Source organism: Aythya fuligula, chromosome 1, assembly GCF_009819795.1.
Source record: "Aythya fuligula isolate bAytFul2 chromosome 1, bAytFul2.pri, whole genome shotgun sequence".
NCBI classification, from domain to species: Eukaryota; Metazoa; Chordata; class Aves; order Anseriformes; family Anatidae; genus Aythya; species Aythya fuligula.
In genome coordinates, this window is record NC_045559.1 from 79,153,468 (window position 1) to 79,174,848 (window position 21,381).

Below are 21,381 nucleotides of genomic sequence, written 5' to 3' on the forward strand. Positions count from 1 at the left end.
CCTGGACTTTTCCATAAAATATAGACTGTTTAAATTTCATGTGAATTTGGCTTTTAAGAACTTTGCATTTCAACTGTGAAAAAAAAAAAAAAAAAAAATCACTACTTTTAAATCACTATTTTTAATCAAAAAAGTAGAATGGAATAAATAAATAAAACTACATAGTTTAAAATCTGAATTTTAGATTTTCAAGACCAAATTTTTAACATTACTTAACTGTCTATAGATGAATGGAAGTGCCAAACTCTAGTTCTAATTGATTTAGGAGCAAAAAAGGAGCCAACAAGTGAATCAATAAATTCACCGGAGCTATGCAGCTTTGCACTAGCCAGTGAGTTGACTTCATAAATTTTGTATTAATGCTCATACAGTTTGGTATGAAAGATATTGCTTAAGGTGGTGGAAAACTTTTCATCTTTGATAAGAGGCAAAAGTTTGAAATAATAATAGTAATAACAAATGGGAGAAAAAAATTATCAATGGAGAGCCTTAATTTATTCTTCCTAACCAAAAATATGGCATCTATAGCAAGCAATACCAAATAGTCCTCATGCATGAAAACTTCTCTATTGATATGAAAGCAACAAAAGGCAAATAAGCATTCCAGCATTCCAGAAAGTGTTACATTATGATTCTTACTACATTAGTTTCCTAGTCAGGATGGAAAGGCTTGTGTGACATATTAGAGACAATAATGCCGTCTTTAGCTTCAGAATAGTGAAAGAACAGAGGCAGCTGTTCAGTTGGGCAAAGTAATGTCCAGTTTCCTTCATGGTTACTCTAACATAAAGTGAAACCATAAGGGCCATATAGCTGTAATTCATCACAGTCCTACTGGAAGTTTCCTCAGTAGGAAAGGCTGGGGTGAAGTGTACAGGTGAGTGCATCCCACAGTTACAGTAATTCCTGGCTGCTGCTGTCACATGGACACTGCTTTGAGGCTGGAGGTACCTGAGCCTGCCTGGTCTACAATGGTAAGCTGAGATGGTCTTATGAATGGAAAGAAACTCTACAGAAATGAGTCAAGGACTCATAGTTGAATGATAGACTTTGCAAACCATGCTGACAGATGGAACGGAAAGTGGAGCTCTTATGGTGCTAATTTCACAAAGACTTCTGCATTGATGACTACGTGGCTTGGCTTTGTACCAGCTTCAAGTAAGTGAGCCCATTAATATCTTAACTCTTGAGTTTATGTTGTTCTTTTTCTCTTCCAAACTTGAAATATTTGAAGGCAACCAAGGGTTTGCACACACGAGCCTCACATACACTCCCCAGATACGTTTTCCTTCATGCAATCATGACAGAAGCAGCAGAGAATTTGCAAATATGCTCACTCTCCTCTTTGGTTTTCTTTAAGTTAGCTTCTTCTTCTTTCCCCTAGTGTACGTCCAATAGTAGTAGTGTAGGAAGAGAGCAATGAGGCTGAGAATGTAAAGGAAGACTGCAATGTTGAAACCATCAGGGAACGGGCATTCTGTGAAGAGGTTGTAGGAAGAATGAACAGCGATGGCCACAAACTGGCACTGGAAAAGGTGGAAAAAAGAAGCAGACAGATTAGGGATCCTACATATCCCAACTGAATGTTTAATTTATCATAAAGAATATCACAACATACTACATACTCATAGCATTCTCAACCCAGAGTAATACTGGCTTGTTTCTCCTGACATCCCTGAAAAACTTGCTTTTCAAGTCCAGCAGTGTTTTCCCCAATTTAAAAAGGAACACAACATGTCCACCAAACATTGAGTCTTATGCACTGCTGCAAGGAGCATATTTGAAATCCAGCCTCTCCCACCTAGGAGAACACCATTGCCTTTGTGTCACTTTTCTGTCGCAAACTGGTAACAGTTGTTTTGGAATATGGAAACTAACGGTGGGAGAATCCATGTCTTCCCTATTGGTAATCAGATTATTATACTGTTAATGATTTTGATTGCTATTTTAGCTTAGAGAGAGGTGGTACAGATGTTACTTTTATCCACTTTGACATGAATCCTTTTTCCTTTGTATTCTACCACGTCACTTAATACTCTGATGCAATGAGTTCTACCTACTGAATGTATATTAAATGAAAGCTGATTTCCTGCTTTTTGCATCACAAGTATCTTAATTTCTTACAAAATTTTCTTGTTCTGCTTTTGCCATTAAGGATAAATAAGAATTCTGGACCAGCCATCTACCCAACACTATTTTATATTTACCCTAGCTTTTCCTTCTCTTTTTGGCAACTGAATACTTTTTGTTTCCATAACCTCTCTTTATGTGGCATCAGCTCTCTCACATGCTTAACTACAACCATTGTCCTTGTCTGTAACATGGCTTTTATTCTGTATCTTTGAAAAAAAACAAAGGGTTGTACAAATTTGTCACCTCTTCAGAGATGAGGAAGAGAAAATTCAAAGGGCCTATCTACATAGCAAGTGAAACTCACACATTTTTCTTTAACTCCCCTCTGTTTGTCTGCAGTTATATATACTCTTCCCTTCTGAAGAAATTCAGTGAAGGCTGCCCAATCTCCTGCCCTCCTGAAAATTCAAAGCTTTCAAAATTAACTGCCACACACCTCTCAAGATCAAGCTGTTTTTAGGGTTCCGCAGGGTGAAAAGGTTGCCACATAAAGCAGAAGAGGGATAAGTGTTGGAAACTAATGCAGTCGCTGAAGGCCTCTTGGTAGTTTCCTGAGAGTACCATTTAGAGCAGGTAATCATCCAATTCACCTCTATTACTGATACATTAGGAAACCTAAGGACATGGTGATTTCCATAAACAGCAAGCACAAAGACCTGTGCCAGTGAAGGAACAGAGACAGACAGAAGGTGCCTTCACACCCAAGACATGGAAATGTAGAGATAAACACATGAATTAATTACCAGCTGCATGATGGTTAGGTAACGCTTCCACCACAGGTAACAGTGCATCTGTGGTCCCAGGCTGGCCAGGGCATAATAGCCGTACATGAAGATGTGTACAAAGGAGTTTAGCATCCCAATAAAGAAAGCTGAGGAGTAAAGAAGTCAGTATGAACAAGGCATATGAACCATTCAAAATTAACCTTTTGGTGAGCTCACATCCACTGTGATGGTGCTTTCAAAATACTACCCATATGTGTGAACTTTCAATCGAGATTCTACCTAGGATGTATTTCATATTCTCCCTGCACCTTTCAACATATTTCCATCCCATATCTAGTGTTCTGGGACAGAGGAGAATACTACCCATATGTGTGAACTTTCAATCGAGATTCTACCTAGGATGTATTTCATGTTCTCCCTGCACCTTTCAACATATTTCCATCCCATATCTAGTGTTCTGGGACAGAGAAGTGCCTCAAAGACAGAGGTACTTGATCTTCTGACCCAGGCATTTCATACCATTCACGTGTCAAGGCCATGTAGTTAAAATGACTCCCCCCAGAGAGTTTACCCTAGCTTCTTGTGTAGAGCCCACCTATACTGGTAAAAGAAAGCAGTCTGAATACAGACCAGAAAGGAAATGAGGGAGAACTGGGTACAGTCAGAACAGGAAACAGAGACAGAACCTGTACCACTGCATCAGGCCCAGCTGAATGGAGAGTGCTGGTCTAGATGGAGATATAAATAGGCCTAGTATAGGATAATACTGTTTCTGCGTGGACAGGGAATGACTGGCACATTCTTCTACTGGAAGAGGCAGTTACTATAGCAGTCTAAATAGCCCAAAGAGCTGAGCAGATGTTACCAACTGAAATGCACATGTTTTTCACACCTTTGGAAATAAGTGAGCTTTCTACCTACCAGTCAGCCCATCTGCACTGTTTATGCTATCTCCGCAAGAAAATTAAAACACAAGGTGTCCACTTACCTTGTCCTCCAGGCACGTATTTCACCCCTGACCACCAGTTGAACAGCATAGTGCCATGATGATACACATGCAGAAAAGTCACCTGTTCTTGTTTCTTGCGCAGAATAATGAAAACCTGAAAGAAGCCAAAGGAAAATCTTGAGTTGGTATGTTTTGATAGAAGATTTTATGCTAAATGTGATAGTGATAACAGTAGTGAATAATGATTCTAAATCTTCCAAAACTCATTTCCTCTGCTCTTGATAGAAACTGGTGAAATTCAAAACATGCATTACATCCCATATTATCTGTAATGAAGAGAAACTGAAGGATACCGTTTCTTCCACTGAGTCCCAACTATTTTTACCTTTGGATTCAGGTCCTAAGGTCCAAAGAGGACTCATCTCGAGTCTCTGACTGAGCTTCCATATAATTTACAGCTGCTTTGGTCTGATCCTTTTCAGGACAAAGATTAGATTCTTACTGGTACCAGAGAATGATCTACAGTGCTGTGATGAATGTCCAAATCCTCTGGAATTTGCATTAGTAAAGAGAATGATTTTCATATATGAATATGTGTCATGTCACTGTACTTGTGCGCGCACACACACTATCAAAATGTGAATCTGCTTTTCAGGGACCCAGGACTGACAAAAAGCTGCTTTTCTTGCTGATAAAAGCAGAGATGGGATTGGTGAACTCACTGGCAAGAAGCCTAGGAGGGCTCCATGTGCTGATTCACTTTTCAGACAGTGTGTTATCAATTTGTCTCACAAAGAGCACTAGACTGCGAAGTCTTTGGTCAGGATACAGTTTACTCCTGCTGACCTATCAGAGAGATATGATTCCCTTGTTAGTTCAGTCAACTCTTTATTGTATAGGAGAACACCTGACAGACAAGCTATAAAATAATACTGTCTTCAGGTGAACTTTCAGTTTTACATGGGGCACAAACTTTTAACCCACAGCTCTAGAACAATCTATGTCAGATAAGCAGAACACATACTTGTATGTGTGCAGTTTCTTTCCTGCCCAGCTAACCACTGTTATTCAGCCAAATGGCCAGTGGCATGTTCTGTCTGGCAGCAAATATCCAGCAGCCTTAATCAACTGGTAGCTAAGATTTTGAGAGACCATCTGTTAATAGCCATTCTTAGAGCTTCTCCCCAGCACTGTGGTCAGGAGGGAATGTCCTCCCACAGGGAGAGTGCTGGAGAGTGGAAAGTGTGCAGCCACTGGGACAGAGATGGGCAAACTGCACAGGAATGATTCTTTTCTTCTGGAAAGAGGTTTTTGAGGAAAACTATCAGCATGATATCCTGTGGCATTGCTGGGCACTTGCATACAAAATGCTGTCATAAACCAGCACACTGAAGCTGCACCCTCTCCTTTAACAGTATCAGCCTTACTCACATTAGCAGGCAGAACAGAACGCATGAAAAACAGCATTTACTAAAAAGCACCAACTGAATCAATACAGGATCAACCAAGGACATTAGCTTATGGCACTCTGCCCCATTCTGACAAGGAAGCAATTTGTTTACAGCGCCAGTTCTGCTACGGAGCCGAGCCAAGCTTTCCTTACCGTATCAAGCAGTTCGATGACTTTGGAGAAGAAGAACCACCAACACACTCTTGCCATCTGCCGGGCATCACAAGGAAACGCTGTTAGACCTCAACGCAAAATGACTGCCTGAGACTTTTAACTATGAAGTGTGTGAACACTGCCAACCTGGGATGGACAGCAAAGGAGAAAAGCTAAGTGTTTTGTTGTTGTTGTTTGTTGTGGTGTTTTTTGTTTGTTTGTTTGTTTTTTCTTTTTAATGACAGTTGTTTTTTTCACGTTGGGAGCTCAGGAAGGACTGTTGATCTGCAGGAAAAGCATTCCAGGTTTCTTTAGCAGTATAGATGAGTGTTTACTAAATTCCTTGCTCTTTGATAAGGCAAGGGTGTGCTGCCCTGAAAACATTTCCAGCATGATGGCAAATATTTGAAGAACTGGAAAGCTGATATCCATGCTTAGATGTGTTCAAAACCTGTTAGCATCCAGAAGAAAAACAATACCTCTGTAGTCAGACAGAAGAAACTCAATCAGCATTTTGGAAAGCTGAAGTTGGTGGGACCGAAATCCCCCTGTGATAGGCAGACAAGGAATTTTTTAGTCAAATCCTCCAGCTAAAAGAAATTTTGAGTAAGATTTGTGCCATGGAAATTTTGGTATATGAAAATTGTTTTTCTAGTTGGCAGTGATCACTCAGAATCCTTACATAATCAATGGAAAGAGACATATTTTTCAGATGTAATTTACAATAGCTATACTAGATGTCTACCTTTCAGGTGGTAGGAATACCTTCACTGCAGTGATCAAAGACAGAACTTAGATGGCTACATTAGCTGAGATGATTAATTTGTTCAGAACTAAAGCAAAGTGTAACTGTTGAAGAAGTTCTTAGGGATGACAACTGCTGTTTACCAGGCAAATAATCTGTATACCAACAGGAGGAACAGGGACTAAGGCAAGTTTTTTATAAAAGTATACCCTCATTCCTAGTTCACTTTGGCTATAATCCACTGGCTGGCACAGGTAGCTGTAGTCATCCAAGACTGAAGTTATCAGAAACTGAAACAAAAGAAAAGCAATGAGATCCATTTTATGTTCAACACCATCTGTTCCAAAAAGATGCAAGTATTAATGCTAAAAGTCATAGGATCTTTATTTAGTGTTCACTGATAGAAGATCAATGTAATTTATATAGCTGAACAAATAGTAAAAGCCTAAAACAAAGTACTTCACATCTGTGTTGGAATGTGAAAAAGGAAATTTGTTCTGTGCATATTTATAACTCTTTATGTAACAATGAGAGTGCTCAAAAAATTTTGCAGGAATAATGAATTCTAGGCTTCAGAATCTCTCTGCAAGAATCTCTCTGTGTTCTCATTTGCAAAGACTTTGTACTATTTTGTTTTGGCTGTTTGCATTTGCCTATTAATTGGAAAACCAAGAACTATATTAATTATACCAGTGCAACCAAACAACCATGCACAGACAACCAGTACGAATTACATCATAAATTGAAAGGGCAAATTTGTTGATATTAAAAAGTTTTTCAAAACAATTCAGCAGTACTATCTTGAAGAGTGGCATGTTAACTTGTAGAAAGGTTTGGACATTGAGAAGAAAACAATGTCATCAGTACTCTTGACAGCAGGAAGCTATAGTGTGCTTGGCAGTCCTGGAGAAGATTGTACAAGTCTGAAAAAGCAGTTCTCCTAGAGGTGGGTCCCTCACCAGCCAGGCATGAGAAAAAGTGTCACACATCCTCCATACACCGTAGGAAATATCAATTTTTAACTTTTTCATTCAGGATTATTTCAACATGAATTTTATTAATGAGAGGAAGATTCAAAAATGGTAGGAAATAAGGTATACTTTGGAAATATTTCATCCCTTTTAACAGGGCAGTATTGCCCCTCTTGTGGCAAAATGTAGATATGTCCAAATCAGCACCCACTCCGTTCATTAGAGTCCAACATCTAAAGCTGTTAAAATGTTTCTGGCTTTCAAACAGTTCCCTGATTCTTATCCAGAAGGGAGCAATCCTGTCTCCTCACCTCATAAAACATGTAACTTGATAGCATCATCATGGATAGATTGTAGGCAACCAGTAGACCTCGCAGCTTCAGCGGTTTCTGGTTACGCATGTAGAAGGGCCCCAGTGCCACAACAAGGAGGTAGAAGGCAAAAAGGAGTGTAACTGGCAGTGGAGAGTGGACCAGAGGCCATGGGTCTGTCCTTGGATCTGAAAAGCAAAACACACAGTCAAATTTGCTCATCTTCCACATTGTGTAGCAGATATATTTAATTATTTCCCTTCATCCTGCTCTCTGTGGCACGCTCAAAGGCAGAAAACACTGAGGCTCCATGTGACAGATCGCTAAACAGCTTTAGCACTACATTAGGATTAGGGCTGTAGTGCCCATAGGACTGCTTTGCTGAGCACCAACCTCCTGTGGCACAGTAGGGAACAGGTCTTTCCTGTCAGGAGCTGGACTCCTCACCCCTGGCTGCAACAGTGTCCCACACACTGGAATAAGAAGTAGCTTGAGACACCTGCATCAGAGATGCACAAAACAAAGCAAAGAGTTCCTGAATCTTCAAGAGCATAAAACTTTACAGCTAAATAATAGATTGTTTCCATCACTAATGTTATTTCCTTCATGACACACAATGTTCAGGACATCTGAAATTCTCCACTCCCTTATTTTTATATCTACTTATAGGGTGGACCCTCTTAAAAGCACAGCTTTTTTTTCTGCAAAGTGACAAAACTCTTCTCTGTGCTAAAGTTGCTCTTCAGTTCTTCATGAAAAGAAAGCTCAACAGATTTTCTGTCACTCTTCCTCCTCCTAATCCTGCCTCATCCCTGACCCACAGAAATGCAGGAGGCAAAAATGCTGTTGTTCTCATCCATGCATTCCTCTCCTATTTCCGAGTCAGTCACTGCTCTACTAAACTTCCTCATCATCTCCCTTTGCTTCTTGACCTGCCAGTCCTAAAGGCCTCTCATAGGGGATGCTTGCTGAAGTCCTCTTCTGAACTTTATTCATTGGCTCAATCAACATGCCATGAGCTCCAGGGTATTTTTTAAAAATGACATTCCTGTCCACAGCACTTTGCTAATCTCCATTCCTTTTAGACCTCCAAGTTTTTTACTATTCCTGTTTTATGTAATTTAAAGGCTTTGTCAAGAGTTCTTTGATATTCCACTTCTGGATTTAACAGTCTGTCAGAAGTCCTGAATTCCCATTCAAACTCTTCTGAAATTCAAGTTCTGAAACATTTATGACCAACAGTCTATGTCCCATGTCCTTCCCTTACCAGAACCACCACATAAACCTGCCACGGCACAGAATCACAGAATCACAGAATTTTCTAGGTTGGAAGAGACCTCAAGGTCATCGAGTCCAACCTCCAACCTAACGCTAACAGCCCTCCACTAAACCATATCCCTAAGCTCTACATCTAAACGTCTTTTGAAGACTTCCAGGGATGGTGACTCCACCACTTCCCTGGGCAGCCTGTTCCAGTGCCTCACAACCCTTTCAGTGAAGAAGTTCTTCCTAACATCTAACCTAAAACTCCCCTGGCTCAACTTAAACCCATTCCCCCTCGTCCTGTCACCAGGCACGTGGGAGAACAGGCCAACCCCCACCTCGCTACAGCCTCCCTTGAGGTACCTATAAAGAGCGATAAGGTCACCCCTGAGCCTCCTCTTCTCCAGGCTGAACAAGCCCAGCTCCCTCAGCCGCTCCTCGTAGGACTTGTTCTCCAGGCCCCTCACCAGCTTTGTCGCCCTTCTCTGCACCCGCTCAAGCACCTCCATGTCCTTCTTGTAGCGAGGGGCCCAAAACTGAACACAGTACTCGAGGTGCGGCCTCACCAGAGCTGAGTACAGGGGGACGATCACCTCCCTAGCCCTGCTGGTCACACTGTTCCTCATACAAGCCAGGATGCCGTTGGCCTTCTTGGCCACCTGAGCACACTGCTGGCTCATATTCAGCCGACTATCCACCATCACTCCCAGGTCCTTCTCTGCCTGGCAGCTTTCCAACCATTCCTCTCCCAGCCTGTAGCTCTGCTTGGGGTTATTGCGCCCCAGGTGCAGGACCCGGCACTTGGCCTTGTTAAACTTCATGCAGTTGACCTCAGCCCATCGGTGCAGCCTATCCAGATCCTCCTGCAGAGCTTTCCTACCCTCAAGCAGATCGACACACGCACCTAACTTGGTGTCATCTGCGAACTTACTGAGGGTGCACTCGATGCCCTCGTCCAGATCATCGATGAAGATATTAAAGAGGACCGGCCCCAGCACCGAGCCCTGGGGGACGCCACTAGTGACTGGCCTCCAACTGGACTTGGCTCCATTCACCACGACTCTTTGGGCCCGGCTATCCAGCCAGTTTCTAACCCAACGAAGCGTGCGCCAGTCCAAGCCAAGAACAGCCAGTTTCTTGAGGAGAATGCTGTGGGAGACGGTGTCAAAAGCCTTGCTGAAGTCAAGGTAGACCACATCCACAGCCTTTCCCTCATCCACCCAGCGCGTCACTCTGTCATAGAAGGAGATCAGGTTCGTCAGGCATGACCTGCCTTTCATAAAGCCATGCTGACTGGGCCTGATCGCCTGCTTGCCCTGCAAGTGCTGCATGATGACTCTCAGGAGGATCTGCTCCATGAGCTTTCCTGGCACTGAGGTCAAACTGACAGGCCTGTAGTTTCCCGGGTCTGCCCTCCGGCCCTTCTTGTAGATGGGCGTCACGTTTGCTAGCCGCCAGTTGATTGGGACCTCCCCCGATAGCCAGGATTGTTGATAAATGATGGACAGTGGCTTGGCCAGCTCCTCTGCCAGTTCCCTCAGTACCCTTGGGTGGATCCCATCCGGCCCCATTGACTTGTGCACATCTAAGTGCCGTAGCAGGTCACCAACCAGTTCTTCATGGATAATGAGGGCCACATCCTGCTCCCCATCCCCTTCCACCAGCTCAGGGTACTGAGTATCCAGAGAACATCCGGTATTGCCGCTAAAGACTGAGGCAAAGAAGGCATTGAGCACCTCCGCCTTTTCCTCATCTCTTGTAACTAAGTTTCCCCCCGCATCCAGTAAAGGATGGAGATTCTCCTTAGTCCTCCTTTTTGTGTTGATGTATTTATAGAAACGTTTTTTGTTATCTTTAACGGCAGTAGCCAGATTGAGCTCTAGATGAGCTTTGGCCTTCCTAATTTTGTCCCTGCACAGCCTCGCTACTTCTTTAAAGTCCTCCTTAGTGGCCTGCCCACTTTTCCAAAGCTTATAAACCCTCTTTTTCCTCCTAAGATCAAGCCACAATTCTCTGTTGAGCCAGGCCGGTCTTCTTCCCCGCCAGCTCGCCTTTGGGCACGTGGGGACAGACCGTTCCTGCGCCATGAAGACTTCCCTCTTGAAGATCGCCCAGCCTTCCTGGACCCCTCTGCCCTTCAGAACCGCCTCCCAAGGGACTCCACCAACTAGAGTCCTGAGCAGCTCAAAGTCAGCCCTCCGAAAGTCCAATACAGCGGTTTTACTGGTCCCCTTCCTGGCCTCGCCAAGAATAGTGAACTCCACCATTGCGTGGTCACTCTGCCTAAGACAGCTCCCGACGATCACGTCCTCCACCAGTCCTTCTCTGTTTGTGAAGAGAAGGTCTAGCGGGGCACCTCCCCTGGTAGGCTCACTAACCAGCTGCGTCAGGAAGCTATCTTCCACGCTCTCCAGAAACCTCCTAGACTGCTTTCTCAGGGCTGTGTTGTGCTTCCAGGATATGTCAGGGAAGTTGAAGTCCCCCACGAGTACAAGAGCTGATGATTTTGCAACCTCTGTCAGCTGCCTGTAGAATTCCTCATCCGTCTCTTCATCCTGGTTCGGCGGTCTATAGCAGACCCCGACCAGGACACTAGCCTTGTTGTCCCTGCCGATCCTAACCCAAAGGGACTCGACCTTGTCATTCCCAACCTCGAGTTCTACAACCTCGAAAGACTCTCTAATATAGAGAGCCACACCACCACCCCTTCTATGCTGCCTGTCCCTTCTATAGAGCTTATAGCCAGGCATTGCAGCACTCCAGTCATGAGACTGGTCCCACCACGTCTCCGTGATGGCAACCAAGTCGTAGCCTGCCTGCCGCACGATGGCTTCCAGCTCCTCCTGTTTGTTACCCACGCTGCGTGCATTGGTGTAGATGCACTTCAGCTGGGCCATTGCCTTATCCTCCGGCCTTGCCATTGTTCCCCCTGGCACAGCCCCAACAATCCTAGCCTCAGCCCCATCCCCCTTCCTACCTAGTTTAAAGCCCTCTCAATGAGCCCTGCCAGTTCCTGGCCCAGGATCCTTTTTCCCCTAAAAGATAGGGACCCGTCTGCGGCCATCAGGCCAGGTGCTGAGTAAAGTGCCCCATGATCAAAAAACCCAAAATTTCTGCGTTGGCACCAGCCCCGGAGCCACGTGTTTAACAGGTGGGCTTTCCGTGTCCTCTCTGAACCCCTCCCTGCCACCATAGGAATGGACGAAAACACCACCTGCACTCCCGCTCCATCCACTAACCGACCCATTCCCCTAAAGTCCCTTTTGATAGCCTTGAGGCTCCTCTCTTCGATGTTATCACTGCCCGCCTGGACTATCAAAAGGGGGTAATAATCAGAGGGGCGTACCAGGTTAGGAAGCTTCCTGGCAACGTCCCTGACCCTGGCCCCAGGGAGACAGCAGACTTCCCTACGGGTAGGGTCAGGCCGACAAATAGGGCCCTCTGTTCCCCTAAGAATCGAGTCACCAACAACAATAACCCTCCTGTCTTTCTTGGCAGCTGCATACAAACTTGTGACATTTAACCTTGGAGTTCTCATAGAGCTTTGCCAAACTGAATTTATAGCTACTGAAGACCTGAGGTCTCCTAACTACAAAGTGGAAAACCTCAAACACTGAGCTGTGTTTTCTGTCAGTATCTTGATTACTGGTTTGACTTGAACTTGCATCACAAGGAGTTTAAATCTTAGAGTATCAACTCTTTGATTTACTATGTTTTCCCACAACACATGCATTAAAAATAAATTAAAAAATCTATAATATTCCAGACTTATAATATAGTCCTTAGCACATCTTTCTTGCCATCCTGTCAGAGTCCATTGTAAGTTAAACAGAAAGTTGTTGGGAATTCCCCAATGTAGGAAAATCCCCCATCATCCTTACTCTCATAAAACTGGAGTGTCCCTGAGATATATTTGAAGACTTAAAGAAAGTTCAGGATGATGAGGAAAGAAAAGTGAAAAAAATGTGGGCTCATAGGAGGATCACACTGATAGGTTTGTTCTTTGTGATCATGCTGTTCATGTGGAAATTTCTATTTAAGAGAGCATCTCTACCTACCTCCACTTTCAAGGATCCAGTTGTAGAATTCTTGAGTTTTCTGCAAAGTTGAAGCCATCACAAGTTCTAGAAAGAAATCAAAATGAACATTCTCAGGATCATATCAGCCCCATTTATCCTAGCCTTGGCTGAGCCCTGAAAAAGGAGACACGTTAGACAAAGCTCAGGACTCCAGTCATTAAAAACAAAATAATTTGCTCTCTCTAGGAACTGTAACTTTGGACCAGGATCAGAACCATATTTTAAGAAGGAAGGAGAAGAATCCTCTTGTAATGTTTAGCTATTTGTTTACCTTCTGTATGTCAAGATTTCACTGCCTTGTTGATGTTTCACCAGCAAAAAATACCTTGACTATCTGTATTCAAAATATAAAGAGCTCTGTCTACCATGTGATTATGTTAGGCACAACAGAAAAAGCAGTGTAGGCACAACATTTGCACTAGGACACAGACCAGGTGTCAAAATTGAATTCTTTCAGAGGCTTTCATGGAGATTGCATGCTAACATGCAATTTAGGACTAATTTATCACTCTTGCAACTCTAGAGATGTTGACTAAGCTATGTTGGTTCTTTAGCTTTCTGAGGAACAGTATAAATTGTGGGGTTTGTTTGTTTGTTTTTGCTTTATCTAGTTATACTATAATATAGTATATTATTATAAAGTATAATACTCATATATAAAATGTTGTTTCTTCTGTTCCCTATTTTCCTTTAGTAGGGAGATCTTTTCAATGGTATTCAGAAGTGCCAAAGTTCACCTAGAAAACACTTTATTGCAGTGATTTCCAACAGCCTTTGTTATCTGTTGTAGTTTTGTTTCATTAGAAAATATGTAAGGACATCTTCTTCCCAGATTCATCTCCTCCTGGTACTGAGAAAAACACATTTTCTGCTTTGACTTCTCATAGATTGCTGAGTCTAAGAATACCCATACCACCTCTGGAACTGTCTCCTCTCCTGTGCCCACTGAGGTTCCTGCTGCAAGAACAGTAGCTTGTACATTACATGGCAGGAAAAACTGTGGCATAATATAAGACCTCTTATACTAGTATAAATACGTTTTTAAGGGGCTTTATGAGTATAAACATTTTCCTAATACCCAGACCACACAGTTCTGCTCGAACTACAAATGCATAGAGTGCACTATTTACCAGCTGTACCTATGTACAAAAAAAAAATTTGAACTAACATGCCTGACTATATCCCAATTGTACACGGATTTACTCTGGTGAAACACAACAAAATGTACCTTTACCTACACCTCCCCATCTGCAGACCTCACAGCCTGACATGCATCAGCAAACACAGCACCATTATGGTGATATAAGCATAGTTGCACATATTTCTCTTCTGCAGTCAATCACTGCAGTCAAAACACTCTTTGGTCTGCTTCTCTGACATAGGCTCTGAGAGTGAGCGAATCTTGTATGCATCCTGGCACAGAGGCACACACCCTTGTAATCTGGGCAGAACCTGCCAGCAGAGAGATTAGTTAGTGATTATCAGCTGGCTCAGAGTCAATCCAGCAGGGATTTCATATGGCTACATGCCCTTGGACATTCCTTACACATTCCAGATCACTCCACTCCACTTCTTTTGCTTCCCTCAAACCATAGACTTCATGCCTCATGAAAGAAATGAGTGAAAGAAAAAAACTGTGAAGGAAGAATAGACTTACCCCACCAGTTCAGATGGCTTAAGTCTCCCTTTCTTCAGGGTGTCCCCAGCATATCACCTGTTTTCCTGTCACTCTGGGTACATGCAGCAGACAGCAAAATAAGAAGCTGCAAGAGCATGTGCCATTAAGCAGACATCATGTCCAGCTTTCCTCTGAAGAAACGAAGTGAGTAAGTGGTCTGTCTGGTGGGTCTCACACAGATGTGGCTGATCTTCATGCCTTTTAAGTACAACACAGCATCCCCCACAAGTACCCACCGTAAAATCACCGCGAGATGCAGACACCGTGTTGTTGCTGAAGGCAGTTTCGTAACTTTGCAGGAGACGAGGTTACATCACATACTCCTCCCCCTCCCTCTCCCCACATGATTTATCAGATTAGGGAACTGGAAAGAAAAGGAAAATGAATGCTGAACAGGACTGGGACTCCACAGGAGTGAACCACTGACCTTTAGTCTCACACTTGGGAGCCTAGCCAAATCTTCATGTGGGAGCCAGACCAGCATTTCTTCTGCAGATTTCTTCAGGACATGACATGACAGCTTTTCAAACAGTAGAAAATGAGGAATCATGCCTAGACAATAACCTGGAAAACAGTCTGTTTGGAGCAATGCTTCAGCCCATCACAGGTAGCCATTAGTTTTCATTTTGTGTGCTCAAATTCAGTCAAGACCAGAAAAAGAGAAAGCAGGGAATGGTAGGAACACACACCCACTCACTCATTCATTCATTCACTCAAGGAAAGGAGAGCAAATTCAGGGGGAATCGTCCGCTTATATCCAAGCTCTGGGTAGTCACATTTGCTGATTTTAAACAAACATGAAAAATTATTGAGTTTGACAGTGATACCAAGTTTTCCTATCTGTGATCTTCAGCAGCCATACCAAGGAACAATACAGAGAGCCTTAAATGGCACTGGCTTAAATCAGTAATTGTGATTTATGTGATTCATTCCTCTGTGGAAGTACCAATGCTGAGACAGCACTCAGGCTCTGTCCCACCAATAAGCAGTGCAATGCCATGCTCTGTGGTTCTGCTTGGTCATCTGAGGTGTACCTGCATCTGGGGTGCATACTTTCCCTGTTATTTTTCCAGTGGACATGGTTTATTAGCAGAACTCTGAAAAAAAGAGAGTAGCATTATAATGCAGTTCCACTGCATTTTGTCAGTTACCAGATATGTCATAAGCACTTCTGAAGAGCAAAACACTGAAGATTAGCTTTTGACAATGGGATAATTAGAAATATCATGTGATAGGAGGTTTTGATCCAAACACATCACTCTGTTAATGCTGTTGGACAACTAATATGCTTCATGACATGGAAATTATAAGGGAGATTAATCACCTTTAGAAAAGGTGATTTAGGATGTGGGCTTTGAGGTTGGGGTTACCAGAAGGGTAACCCAGATTAGGAGAAAGTTGGACTAACCTTTAGTATCATGGTTTGTTTATTTATTTATTTTTTTTTATCCAAGTCGTCATTGATTCAGGTTAAAGGACACAACAGTCTACTTTACATGCTGTTTTTTTTTGTTGTTGTTTGTTTGTGGTTTTTTTGTTTGTTTGCTTTTTTGTTTTTCATAATTTCCTATAAACATCCTTCCTCAGAGTTTTTAATTTCACTTTAGCCAATAAAATTCATTTCTAAAGTTTTGGTGCCCAAATTCTTAAAAGGTTTGGGTGATTTATCTGTGTGAGTCAGTAAATTAGACAAACCTTTTCCATCTGTTATTATGTATAGATGAGAATATTTTATTACTGTTTTCTAGTAATTTTAAGTAATGTTTGCTGAGAAGATATTTATATGGTAGTATAAAACTCAGGAATACAGACACAATATTTTCCATCAAACCTTTCTACACTGGAAAACAAACAAACAAACAAACAAAAACATAATCTAAGTGAATTTTCACAAGTGCACTTCATTTGAGGCAAAGTATGATATTACTGATGTAAGCTGAAATGAGTTTTTCCAAAAACTACCATGAAGTGTATTTCATTTTTTCAAACTTGTCCTGTTCCTGAAGTATTCCCAATGGTACTATTGCAGATGTTCATTAGCATGACTGGCGGATGGACAGATTGCATCAATAACATGGTACTTTGTGCACTCCTATGATGGGTGGCCTTTGACGGATTTCAGTACAACTGTCAGAGCAAGTCTATGGGGAACATAGCCTCGTGGCTTTCAGTTTCATGAAACAGAAAAAAAATATAACTCTTTCACTGCAGAAGTATTAAGGGAGCTCTGAATGCCAAAGTGAATTGGGTTTTTCATTCAGTGACTGGTCAAGAAGAAAAGGTGTTGTAGGAATATGTATTGCTGGCGTAGTAAAAGCAATTCAGTTATGTACAATATACGACTGTCAGTTCAGACAAGTCAATCTGAGATTTAAAAGATTGAATATTCTACCTATTTTAAAACCTACAAATTTCTTGCACACTACATTGGTATTTGCCACAAATTAGTTATCAATATTAATACCATCAGTAAAATAGTTCTGAGAGGTTCTACCCAATACAGTGTTTGTTGTTTAGTCTTCTGATTGTTCTGAACAAAACTGTTAAAAGAACACACTAACAAAACAAACCTGTTTCAATACTTGAGAAAGATAAAGAGAAGTGGATCAGTTTGTTCTGGATATCTAGGCTACATCCTACTGATGCTCTTTACACCACAGTGGAGGCTTATCAGATCTGACAAGCCTGTGTGCTTTGCTTTACCCACCTACACCTCATAAGAAATAGATGTGCTTTTGTACTCATCTAGATTTCAAAACATAATGGGTTCTAACTTCACCTCTTTTAGCCATGCTCCTTGTAGTTCTGAGCATTTAGCTAACTCTCTTGTAAAATAAGACCAAAATTACTTAACTACCTAAAAAGTTTCTTTTAATATAGATAAAATTGCTTGAAGAAGTGAGAACTGTTTCTTGATATTAACCAAGTTATTGCACCAAATTTAAGACCTTTTTTTTTCTTTTTTTTTTTTTTTTAACTTTTTCCAGTCTTTAGACCATCATTACATTATTTCAGTCATCCACAGAATCAAAACCAAGTTGTATAAAGTGGGAAAGTCTCAAAGTCTCAGACCTGATATCCAATTTATTTTCATTTTCCCAGTGTTACAAAGGTATAAGCCATGTTCAAGGAACTTTAATAATCAACAACAATTAAAAAAAAAAAAAGGCTGAGGTAAGTTTACCAAACAAGCAAATTGACTTTCTTTATCGGCTCTAAATTGCAGGGAGGCATGGGGTGATATTGAAAACAGTGAAAGACAAGATCTTTTCTGCAGTGGAACACACCTTCAAGTGATATCACCAGCCTGCTGAAGTCAACAAACCAACAAATAATAGCAGAAGGAGTTTCAAGCTAGTTTAAAGAATATCTGACCAGCTAAGGCACCAAAACCTTAACTACCAGTACACATTTAAAGATCTGAGGAGGTCAGATGCCTCCTGAAAATTGCATATCCCTTGGAAGACTTGAATGCCAACAAATTCAGGATCTGGATAGGCTGCACCGATGGGCTGAGGTCAACTGCATGAAGTTTAACAAGGCCAAGTGCCGGGCCCTGCACCTGGGGCGCAATAACCCCAAGCAGAGCTACAGGCTGGGAGAGGAATGGTTGGAAAGCTGCCAGGCAGAGAAGGACCTGGGAGTGATGGTGGATAGTCGGCTGAATATGAGCCAGCAGTGTGCTCAGGTGGCCAAGAAGGCCAACAGCATCCTGGCTTGTATGAGGAACAGTGTGACCAGCAGGGCTAGGGAGGTGATCGTCCCCCTGTACTCAGCTCTGGTGAGGCCGCACCTCGAGTACTGTGTTCAGTTTTGGGCCCCTCGCTACAAGAAGGACATGGAGGTGCTTGAGCGGGTGCAGAGAAGGGCGACAAAGCTGGTGAGGGGCCTGGAGAACAAGTCCTACGAGGAGCGGCTGAGGGAGCTGGGCTTGTTCAGCCTGGAGAAGAGGAGGCTCAGGGATGACCTTATCGCTCTTTTTAGGTACCTCAAGGGAGGCTGTAGCGAGGTGGGGGTTGGCCTGTTCTCCCACGTGCCTGGTGACAGGACGAGGGGGAATGGGTTTAAGTTGAGCCAGGGGAGTTTTAGGTTAGATGTTAGGAAGAACTTCTTCACTGAAAGGGTTGTGAGGCACTGGAACAGGCTGCCCAGGGAAGTGGTGGAGTCACCATCCCTGGAAGTCTTCAAAAGATGCTTAGATGTAGAGCTTAGGGATATGGTTTAGTGGAGGGCTGTTAGCGTTAGGTTGGAGGTTGGACTCGATGACCTTGAGGTCTCTTCCAACCTAGAAAATTCTGTGATTCTGTGATTCTGTGAAATTCACTTCATATGCAATTTAGCTGAACCCAACCTCTTGACTGTTTCATGAATGTGTTATTGATATACATATATTTAAAATCACTTGTAACTTACATGTATGTATGAAACTTATGCTTCGGGATGCCTGACCAGAGGTGAAGTCCAAAGGATGACTTACAGCACTAGGTTTGCAACATACATATAAGGTGGTACTTTCCTGACCAGCTGCATCTGACGTGAAGGGTACAGGAGAAGGAGAGACTTCAATAAGGTATAAATGCAAAAGGTGCATATGCACCAGCACAGAAAGAAAGTCCCCCCAAAAATCAAGTCTCTAATTCAGCTCATGTCTACATCTGCACTCTTGCCAAAGAAGATCTAGAGCTACCTGTGGGATAATATGCCTCATATGGTGTGTGTAAATAATCAAAAATCAAAATTATGAGAAGTTCAAGAAAGACAGGATCATACTGTTAATGCTACCAGCAGATGAAGTACTACCTTATTACTTGGCAAGACTGTCATCCAAACAAAGCTCTGAACTTCTGAAATAGCATCTTCATGAGCAGATTTGTCAAGGGATATTCATGTAATCCCACCCTACCTTACACTTTTTAATATCACATCAGCATTCAATTGCTAATGACAGAAATAAGTAACAGCTGTTTTTATGAGTACTCTTGCAAGAATGTGTAACATAATAATAGATGTTTTTACGGTAATAGAATTTCCTATAGAATACTAATTGAATGACTCAGTTTGTTATGTTTATATGCAATTACCAGCTCATGTATATTTCTGGAGAAATACAGCTAAATGTATTTCTGTATTATGAAGTTCATTTTGAAGAATATTTTAGAGGTGATTTAAGGTGATATCAATCATCATTGCAAGACTCTGAAAAACATTGAATCATACAATCATAGAATTGTTTGGGTTGGAAGGGACCTTAACAATCAGTTCCAACCCCCCTTCCAGGAGTAGGGATATGTGCCACTAGACCAGGTTGCTCAAAGTCACATCCAGCCTTGCCTTGAACATTTCTAGGGATGGGGAAGATGGAAAATACTTCATTTTAAAAGAGTTTATTTTCATGACAATTGTTGCCTGCTATACTTTTCACTATGGGTCCCTTGAGTGGTTCCAAATGTACCAAACTTTTCAGTATATTTGGCTATAGTCCACAAAGTTATTGTGTATGAAAAAAATCGAAACTCTTGCCTATTTTGAACAAACAGAAGCCCATAAGTACATTGAAACTCTTGAAGGAAGAAGCTCCTTCTGGCACAGGAATTTTGTTCCTGTATTGCCTCACTTCTACACCATGCAGCTAATTGCACAGACCTTGGAAGGTTTACAGGAAGATAACAGGAAATAAAGGTTTTGGCATAAGTGCTGAGAAGCCTGTCTCTGTGCTTAGGACTGGAAAATTACAGCATAGTCTTAAAAAAACATATTTTTTTTGGAGCACAGATTTTTCAGTGTCATTCTTCTGCATATGATATATGAAGTATATGCCATGGACTCAGAAAAGCTCATCAGCCTCTCTTTGCCTCAGTTCCTAAACTGTAAACCAGAGGGAAAACTTGCCTATCTCACAGGAGTGTGGTGAAGGTGACCTACAGTTAGAGGCACTGAGTCTATACCAGCCATGTTCTGCCAGTTTGGGTGCAAGAACTGTGTTCTATTTCTGACTCTAAGGCTATTATATTTGTGACATTGGGCAATAAAATTACAGATAAAGATAACTAAACTTAGGTGTCAACATATATGTATCTACTTCAGTATTAGCTCCTATTATACCTAAAGAAGCTCTAAGAACCAAGTTGGCTGCCCACACAAAGGCACGTATTAGCATTCAAGATACCCCAAGGTATCTCACTTGACCTCCTGCTCACCAGAAGGCAAAGGATTCCTTCAGGTTTTGTGCCATATCTGTAAGTTCCACATGGATATCAGAGGTTCCCTAAGGCATCTCCAGTGGCATTAGATACCTATGCATAGTTTCTGATTAAGTCCTCTTTATTTCTATTCCCACCTTTTGTCAGTATGTTATTGCCTACTTACTTGACCAGTTCTTTAAAGAAAGTGCTTCTCATTACATGTTTTTATTACAAAGCATCAACTTTGGTGGTAGGAGCCTGAAATATCCTTGTCTTCAAGAGTGCATTTCTGAATGATATAGAGGCCTAGAGAACTCAGAAACCTTTGAGTTTCATCTCAAAATTTACTGAATGGTCATCATGACTTGAATTTGTATTGTGTGAAACCTGGGCCATTACTGGTAAGGGGAAGTGACCTAATGCTGATTCTAATTATTCAAAAACCCTCCTAGAAATGAGCCGAATAATATCTTAATCAATTGGGTAAAAAGGTATTTTACACACAAAACTGCAGTCTTTAGGAATGGTGAGAGAAAACAAGTTTTTCATGCTGAAATCTTGGCCTGAAGTGAGAAGCCAAAAGAAAGAAAGGGTGGAACTGATGAGCTTTCATCTAGACATTAGGATGGGGGTTACCTCACCTAGCTTTATATGCTCAGTTCTGAACTGGTGACTCCAGAATCCATGAATAGTTGCACAAAAAAATAGGATCCTCATGGAACCAGCTTGCCTACAGTAACTC

General features: G+C 42.0%; 1 protein-coding gene across 3 annotated transcripts; it reads right to left on the minus strand.

Moving 5' to 3' along the window:
• Positions 1-473: 473 nt before the first annotated feature.
• LOC116491627 (elongation of very long chain fatty acids protein 4-like) lies at positions 474-17,983 on the minus strand. 3 transcript variants are annotated; one of them, XM_032191757.1, is made up of 8 exons: positions 15,492-17,983; positions 12,759-12,824; positions 7,438-7,625; positions 6,365-6,445; positions 5,411-5,467; positions 3,847-3,961; positions 2,877-3,004; positions 474-1,526 (listed from the first exon to the last, which is right to left on the minus strand). In XM_032191757.1, the coding sequence occupies exons 1-8, from the start codon at positions 15,535-15,537 to the stop codon at positions 1,356-1,358; spliced, it is 852 nt and encodes a 283-aa protein (XP_032047648.1). In that variant the 5' UTR covers positions 15,538-17,983; the 3' UTR covers positions 474-1,355. The 3 variants fall into 3 exon arrangements, with proteins under 3 accessions (XP_032047648.1, XP_032047666.1, XP_032047658.1); XM_032191775.1 differs by having other exon boundaries at positions 14,437-17,983; XM_032191767.1 differs by having other exon boundaries at positions 12,759-15,048; positions 16,297-16,307.
• Positions 17,984-21,381: the final 3,398 nt, after the last annotated feature.